Consider the following 16,824-nt stretch of genomic DNA (forward strand, 5'->3'; position numbering starts at 1 on the left):
TCTATTAAATGTTTTAATGATGTTTGCTCTTTTCCCAGTTGAGGCAAAGAATTATGCTTGGAAGCAGGGAATCGCTGACAGGCCAGGCCTGGTCAGGTGCCCATCCCCAGAGGCGGGCCACCCAAACTCCCTGGAATGGGGAGGGGTAGCTCCCCAAAGGAAACCAGGGTGCACCTGGCAACGCGACGTTGGGCAGAGAGAAACAGCAGGCAGTGGGACCACGCGTGAGGAGCGTTTGTTTCTGTGGTTCTCTTGGGAGACAGAATGCGAGGACCAGAGCTGGGTTCGTGCACTGCTCTGTCCCCAGCACCCGGCCCAGCATGTGGCCCGTAACAAGGGCACAGTGAGTGCTACCTGAATGACTGAGGGAGTGAATAAAGGAAGTGTAAGGGGCGGGGGCCGGCCCAGTGCCCAGGAGCTCCGGCTCCTCCTGAGCTCCTTCCTGAACGTGTGACTTGGAAGCAAGGCTGCCTGATGAGGGTTTGCGGGGCAGGAGGATTTTGTGGTCAAGGACTCAGGTTCTGGGCTGCATAGGCCAGAGGTCAGCTCCCAGCTTTCCGACTTGCTGGCTCTATGACCTGGGGTAGGTCTCTGAGCTTTTTAGCCTCATCTGGGAAATGGGGGTGCAGTGATGCTGTCCTCATAGGGGTATTGTGAGCAGGGAATGAAAGAATGAGGCAGAGCTCTGAGTGCCTGCTGCATCGTAAGCCCTTTATACAGGGAGGTTATTTTTACGGACCCTCTGTCGCTTTAGGGACATTTAGAAGAGGAAGCATGGCACTGGGTTTAACCACTGCACCGCCAGGGAAGTCCCCAATTCATTTAAAAAATTCAACCAATTAAAGAATGTGGAAAGAAGAGGTGAAAGGACTACCATCCCAGCGGCAGGAGGTAACCTGTGTTTACAGCTTCGTGACCAGCCTCCGGGCGCAGTGTGCCTGGAACACACCTATTTATCTAGAGTTTGCCCTGTGCCAGGTTCCAGGCTAAGTCTCGCTGTTTTTCCCTTTAAATCCTAACCTCCCGCGAGGCAGATGCTATTGCTCAGAGAGGCTGAGTCAGTCACCCTTGGTCACACAGCTGGTAAATGGAGGAGGTGACATTAGACTGCCCCTGGGCTTGTGGCAGTGTTAACAGTCATCTACACACTTTTGTGCTGTTCCCTAGGCTATTTTTATTTCACTCAAAAATATATCAGGACAGCTGTCCCTTTCCTGGGAGCCTCCTGGGAGCTGGTCTGTCTCCCCACAGGACAGTCGTGTTGGGGAGCCGCGGAGACATTTGCTGAAGGCATGGACAGAGGGACAGAGGGATGCACAGGCCAGTTTACCTCAGAGACCACCTGGGCTTCTAACCCTTTCATTCCTATGCAGACACCAAACAAAGCCCTCTTGGGTGGCCTAAGGGTCTCTGGTCAGCAGAAGCCAGGCTGTGGATGAGGGGCCGCCTGGAGACAGTGGAACACACTGGGGGTCTCATAAAGGGGGGCATTTTCAGCCCTGGAGGTGGTGGCCTGGGTACCATGTGACTGGCCCTCCTGGCCACTTGGCCAGAGGCACCCCAACCCCATGGCCCCTCTCGGTTGTGCGCTGAGCGCTTCGCTCACGCAGCCACCCTCCCACCACCGCCTTTAACCCCTGCTGCTCCTAAACGAGGGGTCCTTCATCTGTCAGCACCCCGCCCCCCCCCAACGAGCCCACTGCTTTAAGAACCAGGAACCAATGCAAAATGGCTTATATGCTGAGGAAATGTATTCTTTGTCCAAACACTTGGGTCCAGTGTTAGGGCAGCTCCAGGGCTAGTTCCTTCAGAGCCTCAGAGGCACCATCCAGGACCCAGCCCCATTCCATCAGCTCCCACAGGGAGGCCCAGGGTGGCGTCTCCTCTCCAAGAGGTCAAGGGCGGGGAGCCCTTCCTGGGAGTTGTCTTTTCTTTTTCCCATCATCAAAGAAAACCTCTCTCAGAAGCCTCCTGCAGATGTTTCCTCATGTCTCATTGGCCAGAAATGTACAACATGCTTTTGCCTAAACCAATCACTGGCAAGGGGGCTGAGCCCACCTGACTGGCTTGGTCCAATAAGGACTTGTGCCCTGGGGTTGAGGTGCCCCAAGGCAACTGTTCATCTCAGCCACATCAGGGCTGCCCAAAGGGGAGGGAGAAGAGGAGGGGCAGCATAGAGGTGACCAACAAGATCTGCTTCAGTCCTTGTCATAATTTCTTTTTTCTTTTTTTTAATTATTTTATTTTATTTTTGGCTGTGTCTTGTCTTTGTTGCTGCGTGTGGACTTTCTCTAGTTGTGGCGAGCGGGGACCACTCTTCATTGCGGTGCGCAGGCTTCTCGTTGCGGTGGCTTTTGTTGCGGAGCTCGGGTTCTAGGCGCGCAGGCTTCAGTAGCTGTGGCTCGCAGGCTCTAGAGCACAGGCTCAGTAGTTGTGGTGCACGGGCTTAGTTGCTCCGCGGCATGTGGGATCTTCCCAGACCAGGGCTCGAACCCTTGTCCCCTGCACTGGCAGGCGGATTCTTAACCACTGTGCCTCCAGGGAAGCCCCTTGTCATAATTTCTTGACTTTATAGAAGAGGGGAAGTAAAAGGGTCAGAGCAGTTGAGTAATCCCCCAGGGGCACACTCCAGGGTTCCCACACCATTTATGTACCGGGTCCCTCGCGAAGCTGCCTTGGATGGAGACATTTGCTCCCAGCCCTTTACTTCATCTAGTTCTCCGATTTTCTTCTCTTTATCCGCCTAACCCCTTGCCCACCCCCAGACTTCCCTGGGAAAACATTACAATCCTACAGACTTCAGAGCGGAAGAGACCTTCGATATTAATGGCTCCAATGCACTCATTTTCCAAATGGGGAAACTGAGGCCCAGAGAGGGAGGGGTCTCTCCAAGACCACTCTGTGAGGTCATTGATGGCAGAGCTAGTACGGGACTGAGGGCCAGGGAAGCACAGCATCCCTGAGACTCGCAAAGGGGCTTGGAGCCGCCCTACTTTACCACCTTCACCCTCACTGCAGGCCACCGCTCAGCCTCCCTGCTGGCTGGCTGGCCTCTCCCTGCCGCTGCCAGGGTGGAGGCTCACCGCCACGGCCCTCTTTAGGCCCCTCTGCACGGGACACTTCCATGGCGCTCTACACTCTATTGGGTCCTTTTCTGAGCCACAGTCTCACTCGAGCCTCACAGTAGTCCTGTGGGCTGGTCAGGAGTGCGCTGTAGACGTGCAGGCTGAGGCCTCAAGGTCACACCATGGGGACGTACTGAAGCCCCCGCGGAGCCGGCTTTACTGGCGAGTAAGCTGTGCAGTCACTCGGGGTTTAATGCCCTGCGGTCACCATCTTGAAATTGCAAATGAATTTTGAACGAGGGGCCTGGTGTCTCCATTTGCACTGACCCCACGAACTACAGAGCTGACCCTAAGCCCCCAGCTCCTGACTCCTCAGGATGCTTCGTACAAGGCGCTTTTCCCCACCCACCTGTGGCCCAGTCAGGGCAAGTCTGGCGGGTTGCGTGGGACAGCCCTTCCCGGGGGGAGAGTGGGCTTCTGGAGGCTGGGGGTGGTCTGCAGCTGGGTCCAGAGAAGCAGGGCCTGGCAGGACCACTTGGGAAGCCCTCCCTGTCCTTGTCTCCAGCTGGTTTTGCTGAAACTCTGGCCTGACTTCCCTCCCCTCCCTCCCCCGCTTTGGAGAGGGCGGCTGGCTGCCTCCCCTCCCCGTGTGCCCTTTGTCCCTTGGGGATGGGGGTAGGGGCTCCAGAACACAGGGCCCAATTGTGTGCCCTGACTGTCAGGCAGCTGGGCCGCCTGGGAAAGTGGATAAACAAGCAGCCCTGAGCGCGTGGCCCTGAGGCCAGGAGGGGAGGACAGGAACCCCTGGGGCGGTGGGAAGGAGCTGGAAGTGACCCAGCTCTTTCCATCCGGACGCCTGACACCTAGGAAGCGCTCCTCAGCTGGGAGCTGCGTGCTTGTGACTGTCACTGCTGTGTCTGTGCCTCCAGACCTCGGGCATGAAGTGCAGCCTCCTGGGCGTGGCTTCCAAGCCCTTCTCCTTCAGACCCTGTTCCCTCTCTCCCTGGCCTCATTCTTGATGACACCCCGCTTCCCATATGCTCACCCCACCTTGCCTCCCACACGCCAGAACTCGCCTTGACTGGAACCCCTCTCTCCACTCTGCTCCCTTTGCAGCCGGCCACATCCTTCCCCACCAGTCCCCTCCCAGTGGAATACTGTCTAGCTAATCCTGGGATTCAGGATGCCCCCGTCCATGTTCCTTACCCCAGTGGGTCTCAGCTCCACCAGCTGCCTCAGCCCCTCCAGGGGGCCTCCTCCCCAGAAGCACTTTGAAGGTAGTCTAAGCTCTGTGTGGGACACAGGATTCCCAGTGGTGGTCGCAGGGCTCCTGCCAGAACTGAAAGCACTTCCTGGCCTGGCCCAAGGAACCCTGACCCTCCAGGGGCCTGCGCCTCCCCTCTTTACCTGCCTGCCTTCCTTTGCGGCTGCTTTTTCATGCTGGGGAGTATCAACTCTGCCCTCCCCCAAGCCCATCCCTGGAACTCCTTTTGCTGGTGCAGAAAACTTCAGGGGCTCAGCCCAGCTGGGGGTCCCCCTAGGGCAGCAGGACTTCCCAGGATGCCCACGGGCCCAGGAAGGGAAGCAGCCTGGGGGGTGGGGGGGACTAGGGGTGGGAACTTGGGGTTTGGGGGTTACTGTGGCATACTGGGGAGCAGAGCAGAGGCCTGTCTAAAGAGCATGCTCTAACACAAATGTGACCCGTTGTTGCTGTGGGGAAGTGTTTCCAAATCTTCAAGAAAAGTCAGATACCCCACTCTGTGTGTGCAGTTTCCTTGATTAAAAAAAAATATATATATATTTTAGGACTTCCCTGGTGGTGCAGTGGTTAAGAATCCGCCTGCCAATTCAGGGGACACGGGTTCGAGCCCTGGTCCGGGAAGATCCCACATGCCGCAGAGCAACTATGCCCGTGTACCACAGCTACTCAGCCTGTGCTCTAGAGCTCGTGCGCCACAACTACTGAGCCCGCGAGCCACAGCTACTGAAGCCCACGCGCCTAGACCCCTTGCTCTGCAACGAGAAGCCACTGCAATGAGAAGCCTGCGCACCGCAACGAAGAGTAGCCCCCACTCTCTGCAACTAGAGAAAGCCCGCACGCAGCAATGAAGACCCAATGCAGCCAAAAATAAATAAATTTATTTAAAAATATATATATTTTTTAGGACATCCCTGGCGGTCCAGTGGTTAAGACTTTGCCTTCCGGTGAAGGGGGTGCAGTTTCGATCCCTGGTCGGGGAACTAAGATCCCACATGCCGTGCGGTGCAGCCAAAAAATAAAAAATAAAAAAATAAATGAAATTTTAAAAATTTTAGCTTGACAAATAGTAAATTTCACTTTTTGTTGGGGGAGGGGACATATGATTCCATGAGTTTTAATATTTGCATAGATTCCTGTAGCCACCACCACAATCAGGGTACAGGACAGTTCACCCCCCAGATTCCCTGGTGCTGCCCCTTTGTATTCAAACTCTCCCCTCCTCCTTGCCCTTGACAGCCGCTGACCTGTTCTCAGTCTTTATAGTGTTGCCTTTCTGCGTCAGTGGAATCGTCATATGTAACCTTTTGAGACTGGCGTCTTTGGCCCAGCATAATGCGCTTGAGATTCATCCATCTGTTATCAGTTGTTCCTTTTTATTACAGAACAGTTTGCTTATCCGTTCCCTGTCGGAGGACATTTGAGATATTTCCAGGTTTTGGCGATTGTGTATAATGCTGTTATAGACATTCGCGTATAGTTTTTCGTGTGTGAACATCAGTTCTCCTTCCTCTGGACTAAGGAAGGTCCCTTCTATTCTGAGTTGGCTGAGAGTTTTTATCATGAATGGATGTCAGATTTGTCAGTTGCTTCGTCTGCATCGATTGAAATGATTGTACGTTTTTTTTCTTTAGTCATCTTTCGATTCCATCGGTTGACGTTGCAATGTTGAACCAGCCTTGGGGGATAAACCCCACTTGGTTTTGGCTGTGTTGTATCATTCATATATAAATAAATTTACTTATATATATAAATAATATACAAATGTATATTCTGCGGGTTTGCACAAACGTGTAATGACATATGCCCATCATTAAACAGTGGTCCCTCAGTATCCCTGGGGGATTGGTTCTAGGACCCGCGTGGATACCAAAATCCTCAGATGTTCAAGTCCCACAGTTGGCCCTCTGTATCCGTGTTCCCTCTGTATTTGTGGTTCTGCATCCACAGATTCAACTAACCACAGATCATACAGTACTGTATGTAATTTACTGGAAAAAAAATCCACATATAAGTGGACCCATGCTGTTCAAACCCGTGTTGTTCAAGGGTCAACTGTAATATCATACAGAGTATGTTCACTCCCCTAAAAATCCTCTGTACTTATTAACCTATTAATTTTAAAGTCTGTAAGACGGAGAGGTTTGGGCCAAGGTGGCAGAGTAGGAAGACCCTGAGCTTACCTCCTCCCATGGGCACACCAAAATCACAACTACTTACAGCACAACTATCAATAAGAATGACCTGAAAACTAGCAGAAAAGATCTACTACTGAAGATGTAAAGAAGGAACCACAGCAAGACGGACGGGAGGGGTGGAGACGCAGTAGAGTCAACACCCACACTCCCGTGTAGGTGGCCCACAAACAGGAGGATAATCATAATTGCAGAGGTTCTGCCCAAGGATCGAGGGGTCTGAGCCCACGTTGGGCGCCCCAGCCTGTGGGTCCTGCATCTGAAAGATGAGCCCCCAGAATGTTTGGCTTTGAAGGGTAGCAGGGCTTGCTTATAGGAGAGCCAGACGGCTGTAGGAAGTAGAGACTCCGCCCTTAAGGGCGCACACAAAATCTCACACTCCAAGACCCCAGACGGAAGCGGTCATTTGAAAGGAGACTGGGTCAGACCCACTTGCTGATCTTGGGGAGCCTCCCAGAGAGGCAGGAGGCAACTGGGACTCACCCTGGGGACACAGACACTGGCAGCAGCCATCTTTGGGAGCTCATTCTACCATGTGGGCACTGGTGCTGACGGGTGCCATGCTGGAGTCCTCCCTCCTGCTTGCTAGCCCTGAGAGCCGGCCACGCCCACCAGCTGGTCAGCACCAGTCCTGGGACCACCCTAGGCTAAGCAGGTAGCTGAGCGGGGGACACAGCCCTACCCCCCAGCAGGCTAGCTGCTGTAGGCACCCTGAGCCTCCCAGGCACCCTGGGACCTGGCCCTCCCCACCAGTAGGCTAGCAGTAGCCCTAGGACCTCCAGGACCCCAAAGCTAGTTGTAGGGACCCAGCCCTGCCCACCAGCAGACTGATACCAGCTCCAGGACTCCTGGCCCCCCACCAATGACCCCAGGACCTGGCTCTACCAACCAGTGGGCTGGTACTAGCCCATAACCCTGTGCTCTGTATCCAGCCATGCCCACCAGTGGCCAGCAGCCTCCACACTAGGTAGGGCCTGGCAACCAATTGGGGTGGAAGCCAGCCATACCTCCCAGTGTGTACACAGTAGTCAGCCCACCACAATAGAAGGGACTGTGCAGCCCACACAGGGGGCACCCCTAGAGTATACAGCTGTGGTGACCAGAGGGGAGTGCACTGCTGGGCCCCATAAGACATCTCCTACATAAGGCTAGTTCTCCAAGGTCAGGAAATGTAACTGACCTACCTAGTACATAGAAATAAAAAGAGAATTAGGCAAAATAAGGCAACTGAGGAATATATTCCAAATGAAGGAACAAGATAAAACCCCAGAAGAAGAACCAAGTGAAGTGGAGATAAGCAGTCTACCTGATAAAGAGTTCAAGGTGATAGGCATAAAGATGCTCGATGTACATGTTGAGTATGTGCTCAGTATGGTCAGAGCACACACTTTAGATGATTTCAGTTCTTTTAAATTTGTTAAGCTTTGTTTAATGGCCCCAGGATATGATCTATCTTGGTGAATGTTCCATGCGCCCATGAAAATAATATGTCTTCTACTGTTATTAACTGAGAGTTCTATAAATGTCAATTAGGTTAAACTGGTTAATGGTGTTGTTCAGTTCTTTCATATCCTTGTTGATTTTCAATCTAACTAGTTCTATTGATGACTGAAGAGAAGTGCTAAAGTCTCCAATGATAATTGTCAACTTGTCTGTTTCTCTTTTCAGTTCTGTTCGTTGTTGCTTCATGCGTTTTGAAGCTCTGTTGTTAGGTACGTGCACATTTAGGATTGTTATATCTTCTTAGTGAGTTGACCCTCTTATATAATGTTCCTCTTAATCTTTGGTACTTTTCCTTGCTCAGATTAGATCACTTCTACTGCACTGTTTTCAAGTTCACCAACTGTTTTTTCTGTCATCTCCATTCTGCTACTGATCCCATCTAGTGAATTTTAAATATTTCAGTTATTGTATTTTTGCATTCCAAAATTTCCATTCAGTTCTTTTCCATAGCTTCTATTTTTCTGCTGAGAATTTCTATATTTCCATTTGTTTTAAGAGTGTTCACCCTTCCTTCATGGAATATGGTTATAATTGCTTTAAAGTCTCCATCTACTAATGGTAACATCTGGGTCGTCTTGGGGTTGGTATTTATTATCTTTTCTCTTGTGCATTGCTGAGGTTTTCCTGTCTCTTTGCATGTCGAGTAATTTTGGATTGTGTCCTGGACATTCTGAATATTATATTATGAGACTCTGGGTCCTGTTAAAAATACTCTGAAGAATATTAATTTTTGTTTGTTTGTTTTTAATCAGGAAATCAACCCAGTTAGGTTGAAACCTCAGATCCCAACCTGCCCTCTGAGCTGCTCAGTCAGTTTAGTTCTCAAAGCCTTTGAAGTGCTCTTTGGGTCCACCTCAAGTGTGCACTCTCCTGGGGCCGGTCTGTTCACTGTCTACTCTGGAGTTCAGTTCTCAAAGCCTTTGGCATACTATTTTGGGTTACTTCCATGTATATGCAGCTCAGGAGTGGGCCCAGGACTTCAAGTACAACTTATCGGATCCTAATCTCAAACTCTCTCTTCTCTGTGATCCTTGCCCCCCACGAGCTCCCAGGAGCCCCTCTTCCTGGTCCTTTGGTTAGAAATCTGAGGTCTTGGCCACCCTGTGCTGTTTCACACCTTCCATGACTGGTCTACCTGCAGGATGCATTGGTGAGAGGAAAAAGAGAGAAACGTGTAACAGGAATTCCCCCTCCCCATTTTGACCACAGGGACCGTTTTTCCAAGTGTATCATTCCACAGAGAAAGATTTTCCTCCTCTCCAAGTTTTAGGTGCCTTCCTGGCTGCCGTAGCTGCTGCTACCACCCACCTCTGAGACTGCAGCTTGGGGTGGGGCTGGAAAATGGAATTAAAAACAAAAACAGAAACAAAAACGGCATTTCTCCCACTCTCTCTGTCCCAGAAGGGCCCCCTTCCCTGACCTCTCATCAAAAAGAGAGAGTTTCGGGGAATTCCCTAGTGGTCCAGTGGTCAGGACTCCACATTTCCACTGCAGGGGGCACGGGTTCGATCCCTAGTTGGGAAACTAAGATCCCGCATGTTGCGCAGTGAGGCCAAAAAAAAAAAAAAAACAAAAAAAAACAAAAAAAAAACTAAAAGAGAGGGTTTCTTTTGGAGCTTTTTCTGTTCGTATCTGCTGCGCAGTTCTGCGGTTTGAGCTACCTGAGTCTAGGCTGGAAAATATGTGAGAAAAAATAAATCAGGGGACTTACCACCGTATTCATCTTACTTCAAGGTTTTTGGTTTGTTTTTGGGTTTTGTTGCTGTTGTTTACTTCAAGTTTTAACTTTTCTCCTAGTTTGCCTGCTATGATTTACTTTGCAGAGTCCTTGTATAGTTGCTTTATGTATCCTGTCCAGAGTTTTTAGCTCTAATCAGTGAAAGAGACAGAGTGTCGTGTGACTGACTCCATCCTAACCTGCACCAGAAGCTTCTTGGATCTTGGCAGTTCATTTTAGATATTTAAGTCTGTCTACAAGACTCATTTGGGATGCTAGTTGGAGACTTGAGCTTTAGCAATACAGCATTTGAAATTACACTTTTTCCTTTAAACATTCAAATTTTTTTGCCACTGCGCTAAAAAACCTTTCTTTTTTTTTTGTTGGCTGTGCTGCGTGGCTTCTGGGTTCTTAGTTCCCAAACCAAGGATTGAACCCGGGCCCACGGCAGTGAAAGCGTGGGGTCCTAACCCCTGGATTGCCAGGGAATTCCCTAAATATTCAAATTCTGAAACAAAGGCTCTTTGGACTCAGTTTTTCTAGGTGAAAAGACAGCAGAATTGGGAATTCCCTGGTTAAGGCTCTGCACTTTCACTACTGTGGGCCTGGGTTCGATCCCTGGTTGGGGAACTGAGATCCCATACGCCAGGTGGCGCAGGCAGAAAAGCAGAGATAGAGCAGAATACAAGTTTATCCTTTCTCTGGTGAGAGCAAGCCCCAAACTTGTGATAGTAATAGTGATTCTCATTATATTAGTAGAAATAATAGTCATTATTGGTTAAGAGCACAAACTCTGGAGCCAGGCAGCCTGTGTTCAAATCCCAGCTCTGCCACTTACTGGCTGTGTGACCTTGACCCTGAATGACTTGGCCTTCCTGAGCATCAGCGCCCTCACCTGTACGATGGGAATAATAATGGTATCTTCTTCTGAGGTGGTTGTGAGGCTTCGTTGAGTTTGTATGTATACAGTGCTTAGAGCAGGCCTGGCATCAAAGAGGAGTTACTAAGCATTTGTTTGATTAATAATTTAATGGCTAACCTTTGTTAGACCTGCAGACTGAGCCAGCTTATCTCCCTTGTTCAGATAATAGCTCACTTGAGTCCGTCTGGCTTGCACGTGTCAAAATTGGGGAGGCGGGGACTTCCCTAGTGGCGCAGTGGTTAAAAATCCACCTGCCAGCACAGGGGATACGGGTTCGAGCCCTGGGCCGGGAAGATGCCACATGCCACAGAGCAGCTAAGCCAGTGTGCCACTACTGCTGAGCCTGTGCTCTAGAGCCCACGAGCCACAACTACTGAAGCCCGCGTGCCTAGAGCCCGTAACAAGAGAAGCCACCGCAATGAGAAGCCCGCGCATTGCAACGAAGAGTAGCCCCCGCTCACCGAAACTAGAGAAAGCCCACGCGCCGGAACGAAGACCCAACGCAGCCAAAAATAAATAAATAAAAATTAGAAAAAAAAAAAAAGAAATAAAAGAAAAAAAAGAAATTGGAGAGGCGTGGGTGGCCGGGCCCACACTCAGGGAGGATCTGGCTGGTGATCAGTCAGAGTTCAGTGGCCGTGAAGCTCTGAACATCGTCTGGTCTGAGCTAGAAGAGGTGTGACCTCGGGGGAATGAGTGGGGAAAAGAATCAGCCTGAAGAGAAAGGCAACCGAAATAGAAGGGGAAGCCTGCTAATTGTGTGGCCTGAAAAAGGAGGATCAATATTTTACTGCCAGGGAAACAACCAGTTTCCCTGGCAACCAGGTCAGCGGCCCAGCTGTGTGAGCTCTGGCAACAACAGCTGCTTCGGCCGCCCCTGGCAGGTCCAGTGCGCCCAGCCCTCCCGCCTGGGACCCCGGCGCGCCCCCAGCGCAGCCCAGCCCTGCGTGGTGTGTGCGCCCCGCTCCCCCAGCCCGCGGGCAGGCCCCCAGCATCTGGGGCCCCGGTTCACCACGAAGACCACCTGTGGGTGGTTATTTGCTGTTCTCACCGTGTGACCTTGAGCGAGCCCTCCCCCTCCCCTCGACTTGGCTTCCCCGTCTGCCGAATCAAGGGCTGCGTCAGCTGAGCGCACCCGTGCCCTCGGGGGCACCAGCAGAAGTTTATCTAGTGTCCAGGAAGGTTGACGCTCTTGGTGATCAAGGTGAGGGGTCCCAGCCCTAGCGGGTACTGCTCCTCCATATACAAGAGGACGGAGCGGGGCGGGGATTGAAACATACTTTGGTGCAACCTGGCAAGAGCCTGCCTCTGTGGAAGGCAGTAGGGTGCAGAGGCTGATAACTCGGGTCAGCGGGGCTTGGGGGTCATGGAAGAGTTACCACTACAGGGATTCTCTGAGTCAGGGGTCCCCAACCCCCGGTCCGCGGACCGGTACCAGACCGCGCAGCAGGAGGCCAGCGAGCGAAGCTTCACCTGCCGCTCCCCGTTGCTCCCCATTGGTCACATTACTGCCTGTATACCCATCCCCCAGCCCCGTCCGTGCGGAAAATTGTCTTCCACGAAACCGGTCCCTGGTGCCAAAAAGGCTGGGGACCGCTGCTCTAAGTGTCGTAACCTCTCTAAATGTCTGAGCCTCAGTTTCCTCAACTGTGAAGTAGCTGCTATTAAGGCTGGTGTGAGGATCAGAGGAGATGAGTCCAGGGCCTTGCCTGGCGGTCCAGTGTTAGGACTCCGCACTTTCGTTGCCGAGGGCCCAGGTTCAGTCCCTGGTTGGGGAGCTGAGATCCTGCAAGCTGCCCGGCGCGGACCAAAAAAAGAAAAAAATGAGGCTAGTCCAGCCAGGGTTCATGGCGAGCCCTCGGTGAGCCCTGCCTGTTTCCTGCAGGGCTGTATAATGGTTGGTGTGGCACCTTCATACCCACTGCTTGCTTGGACCTTCACTCTTTGAAGAGCCCTGTGGGAGCCCTGGACCCACCGCTCAGCGGTGTTCCAGGGACTTTGCAGTGGTCCCCAGGACCCCATCTATCTGCCTGTCATCGAGCACCCTGGCACCTCTGCTCTAGGCTGGCTTTCCCTGGAGGCAGGGGGACAGATAGCCTGGCCCCACCAGTGTCTCCCAGCCCTGGGGAGCTACGGACTCCAGGGAGTACAGAATCTGAATCTGAATCCACAGCCTGCTGCCCCCTTCGTGGATCTGAGGTTGGGCCTCCACATCAGCCATTCAACACTCGGTGACGACTCTGCCCTTTGGCTTCCCATCAGAGATAATTAAAGCATAACCCCAACCTTGGAGAGGACTGTAGGGGTGCACACCGGGAGCCCCAGCCCACCCCTGCATTCATAGACCCCCTAGAATGCCGCTGATGAGAGGGCAGGAGGAGAGGAGGCGGGGCACCAGCTGGGAGGGTGGGTGGGTTCCCCGCGGCCCTGAAGGTGGCACCTGGGCATTTCTATTCTCAGAAGCCACATCATTGCCTGGCAGTGTCAGAGGCTGCCTGGCTGGCAGTGTGGGGACAGCTGCAAAGCTGAGGAGGCGCCGGCCAGGGCGGGAGCTGGCAGAAAGCCACCTTCCTCCTTCTCTGGAATTCTTCCAGCCTTTCCCAAGGGCCTGCTAGGTGCCAGGTTCAGGGGGGGTCACAGAGAGACGATGCACAGCCTCTGCCCACCCCTCACCCCCAGAGTCACAGCCGAGTGGAAAAGCAGGGTCAGCTGGGACAGAGGTACAAGCTCAGGGCCACCAAGGTCAGGGAGGGAGGAGGGCTGCTTGTGTGGGGTCTTCCCTTGCTCACTCATCTTCCAAACCCCACTGGGTGTGTCCCCATAATTGGAGCGGGCTTCAGACCCCTGCAACTGCCGCACTAGAAAAGTGTACTGTGGGCGTGTAAGAAACGTGGTCCTTGTGGATAGGTGAATCCCCCAGGATGGCTTGGGCTTTGGAGAATGTGGTGGGCGGTATGGTGGGCTGGAGGGTGTCTGCTGTGACAGTATTAACAATAACAACAGTGACGGTAATCCTTTCCCTACATGCTATGTGTACAGTTTCCAAAGTGCTTTCATACCCTCCACCTGCAACCCAGCCCCAAAGGAGCCTGGGAAAGAGCTCATCCTTGCCCGACTGCGCTTTAGATACTGATGGTGATTACGGGGGGGAGGGGAAAGGTGCCTGGCCACCAGCATGTGAGAGTGCGTGCACGTGTGTGTCCACGTGACCGTGTGTGATTAGCCAGAGGGGCCAGCAGCTCCCATCGCCCCCCAGCAGAGTGCCCGGCTTACAGGCGGTACCCAGTCGTCCTTATTGAATAAATAAGTAAACGAATGCTTGCAGGTGTGCTGTAGAGGGGCTGCCACTAAATTACAGGTTGATTTAGAAGCGGGCTTCTGGAAGAAATATCAAGAGGCTGCATTGCAGGTATTGGAACTCTCAGGGGGAAAAAACGGGTTCTGACAAAATCGGCCATTGACAAAAATTAGGAAAAAATACCCAGAGCTCACAAGTTTGAAGTCAGATGCTCTGATCAAAGACTAAATTGAGACATCCTTACAGAGAACAATTTGGCAACTGTTATCAAAAGGCTTAAAAACTTAGATGTCTTGTAGAACCATTTCTTTTCATTTATTCACCAAATATTTATGAAGCTTCTATTACATGCCAGTAATGGTGGGAGCTACAAGGTACGCAGTGGTGGTCAAAATAAACATGATCCTTGATCTGAAGGAGCTTACTTTCTAGAGGGGTGGGGGGAAGCTACAAATTAATAAAATTATCACATAAACATATAATTACGTATTGCAACAAATGGTTCTGAAAGAAAAGTATAGGGTGCTACAAGGCAGGGTAACAGTGGGGTAGGCCCTAATTAGATGGGCGGGACAGGCTTGTCCAGGAGAAACATTTCATAGAGGTATAAATGGAGACCTATGGGATAAACAGACATTGCCAGATGATGAGTGGGGAGGACAAGCATTTGAGATATAGAGAACAGTATGTGCAAAGGCCCTGAGGCAGAAAAGAGCTTGGCTTGCTTGAGGAGCTGACTGAAGGCCAGTGTGGCTAGAATGCAGTGAGTGACAGAAACAGTGGGAGGAGATTTGACTGGAGGGGCCAGAAAATATACGGTGTTGTAGGCCATGTTGGGGAGTTCGGTGGGAAGGGAGGAAGTACGCAGTCAGGGAGTAGGACATTTGAGTGAGTGATGTTGGAGGAGGGACAAGCAACAGTGATGCCTGGGTCCTCACTGTGGCCAAGGGGCCTGGGTGGCTGAGGTGGGATATGGGACAACAGGAAGTCAAGGTTCTCAAAGGCCAGGCAGTCCATTGGTCATTCACACAGCTGTAGAACCCCCCAAAGATGAGTTGTAACAGCAAAAAGTTGGAAATGACCAAAATGCCCAGCTATTATGGGTGGTTAATAAGTAAATTATGGTACAGCTACTGGGCAGAATATTTATAACCACTAAAAATGTGAGTGGTACCCTCTGGGCAAGGAGGGGAGGTGTTTCTGATATACTGTTAAGTAGGGGAGAAACTTCCCAACATCAGGAACGGCAGATTCCTTTGGGCTACACCTATTTACACATTTATTTTTTTAACAATTTTTATTGAAGTATAAGGTACAAAGAGGACAGAAAAGTGCACTGGCCACAAGCGGACAGCTCAGCGAGTTTTCACTGTGTAACCAGACCCTAGATCAAGACAGAGAGACGACCCTGGTGTCTTCCTCCTGCACAGTTCTGCAGATGTAGCTGCTATCTTGACCATAATTGGCTTTGCCTTAAATCTTGATGTGTAATTTGTAATTCTTAAATAATGGATACGTATGTCACATAATTATTTCCTCCCTGTAGATCAAGGGTGTCTCAGAACTAGGAAAAAAAAAAAGTGGTTAGAACTATGTGTTTTAAAGAAAAGTGGGAAAGGGGAGGGTTTTCGTTTTTGTTTTCAATTCATTAATTTATTTGTTTTTATTTTTGGCTGCATTGGGTCTTCATTCCTGTGCGCGGCCTTTCTCTAGTTGCTGTGAGCGGGGGCTACTCTTCATTGTGGTGTGCGGGCTTCTTGTGGTCGTGGCTTCTCTTGCTGCGGAGCACGGGCTCTAGGTACGTGGGCTTCAGTAGTTGTGGCTTCAGTAGTTGCAGCTCACGGGCTGTAGAGCACAGGCTCAGTAGCTGTGGTGCACGCGCTTAGTTGCTCCGTGGCATGTGGGATCCTCCCGGACCAGGCCTCCAACCCATGTCCCCTGCCCTGGCAGGCCGATTCTTAACCACTGCGCCACCAGGGAAGCCCAAGGGGAGGGTTTTGATACATTGTCTTTTCTAGAGTTTCTGCAGTGAATTTGTATTATTTTTGTATGAAAGAAGCTGCTAAGTTAAAAAAAAATCAGTGTTTGTTTTCCACGTGCCAGTCTTAGAGAAATAACTCGGAGACGGAGACGGAAGCTCAGGCCAAACAAACCCGGGTTCTGAGCACTGCGGTTATAGGTTGGATTTTCCTCACTCGTGTCTGTCGACCTCAGAATAAAGTGGCCCCACCGCTGTCTGGGGCTGGCGCTGACCCCGCCGAGGGGGACAGGGCTAGGAAGGGGACTGCTGGCGTCCCCTTGGTTCAAGTGACAAACCCTCCCTCCCTCCCGGCCTCCCTGGCCAGCCTCAGGCCAGCTCTGTGAACTCTCTGGGGGCATTTCTGGGAGCCTCACACCTGTCCCTCCTTCCTTTCCACAGGTGGAAAAACTGGTGAAGTATTTGGATCCCAACGACCTGGGGAGAATCAACTTCAAGGACTTTTGCCGAGGGGTGTTCGCCATGAAAGGTGAGGTCTTCTGGGGGGAGGGGGGTCCTAGGGGCTCCCAGGATCCTGTCTGGCTGGGGAGGCTGGCATGGCTTGGGTTTCAGCTCAGATTCCCCCCTACGGGGGTCCCAGGAGCCCAGGATGGGTTCCAGAAGTAGGCTCTGCCTTTGACTCCCCCAGGGGGGGCCAAGGGGAAGGGACTTGGGCTCCCACAGCTGTGCCCGCTGGAGAGGGGCTGTGGGTGTCACTGAACCTCTGTCATGTGGTCCCACACATGCAGCCAGGCATTTCTACCCTTCCTGTTGTCTGTCCCCATCCCGAGAATGGCCCCCTTCCCTTCCCTCCCCTCCCCTCCTCTCCCCTCCCCTCCCCTCCTCTCC

At 51.9% G+C, this 16,824-nt stretch overlaps 1 protein-coding gene across 3 annotated transcripts in view; it reads left to right on the forward strand.

Annotated features, from left to right (window-relative positions):
- Positions 1–16,824, forward strand: part of RAB11FIP4 (RAB11 family interacting protein 4) — a 113,927-nt gene that overhangs the window by 17,093 nt on the left and 80,010 nt on the right. For all 3 annotated transcript variants that reach the window (XM_073798403.1, XM_033846531.2, XM_033846532.2), the window contains exon 2: positions 16,378–16,465. In XM_073798403.1, the coding sequence (XP_073654504.1) occupies positions 16,378–16,465 (88 nt within the window). The remainder of the gene's footprint in view (positions 1–16,377; positions 16,466–16,824) is intronic.

This window comes from Tursiops truncatus, chromosome 20, assembly GCF_011762595.2.
Source record: "Tursiops truncatus isolate mTurTru1 chromosome 20, mTurTru1.mat.Y, whole genome shotgun sequence".
Taxonomy (NCBI): domain Eukaryota; kingdom Metazoa; phylum Chordata; class Mammalia; order Artiodactyla; family Delphinidae; genus Tursiops; species Tursiops truncatus.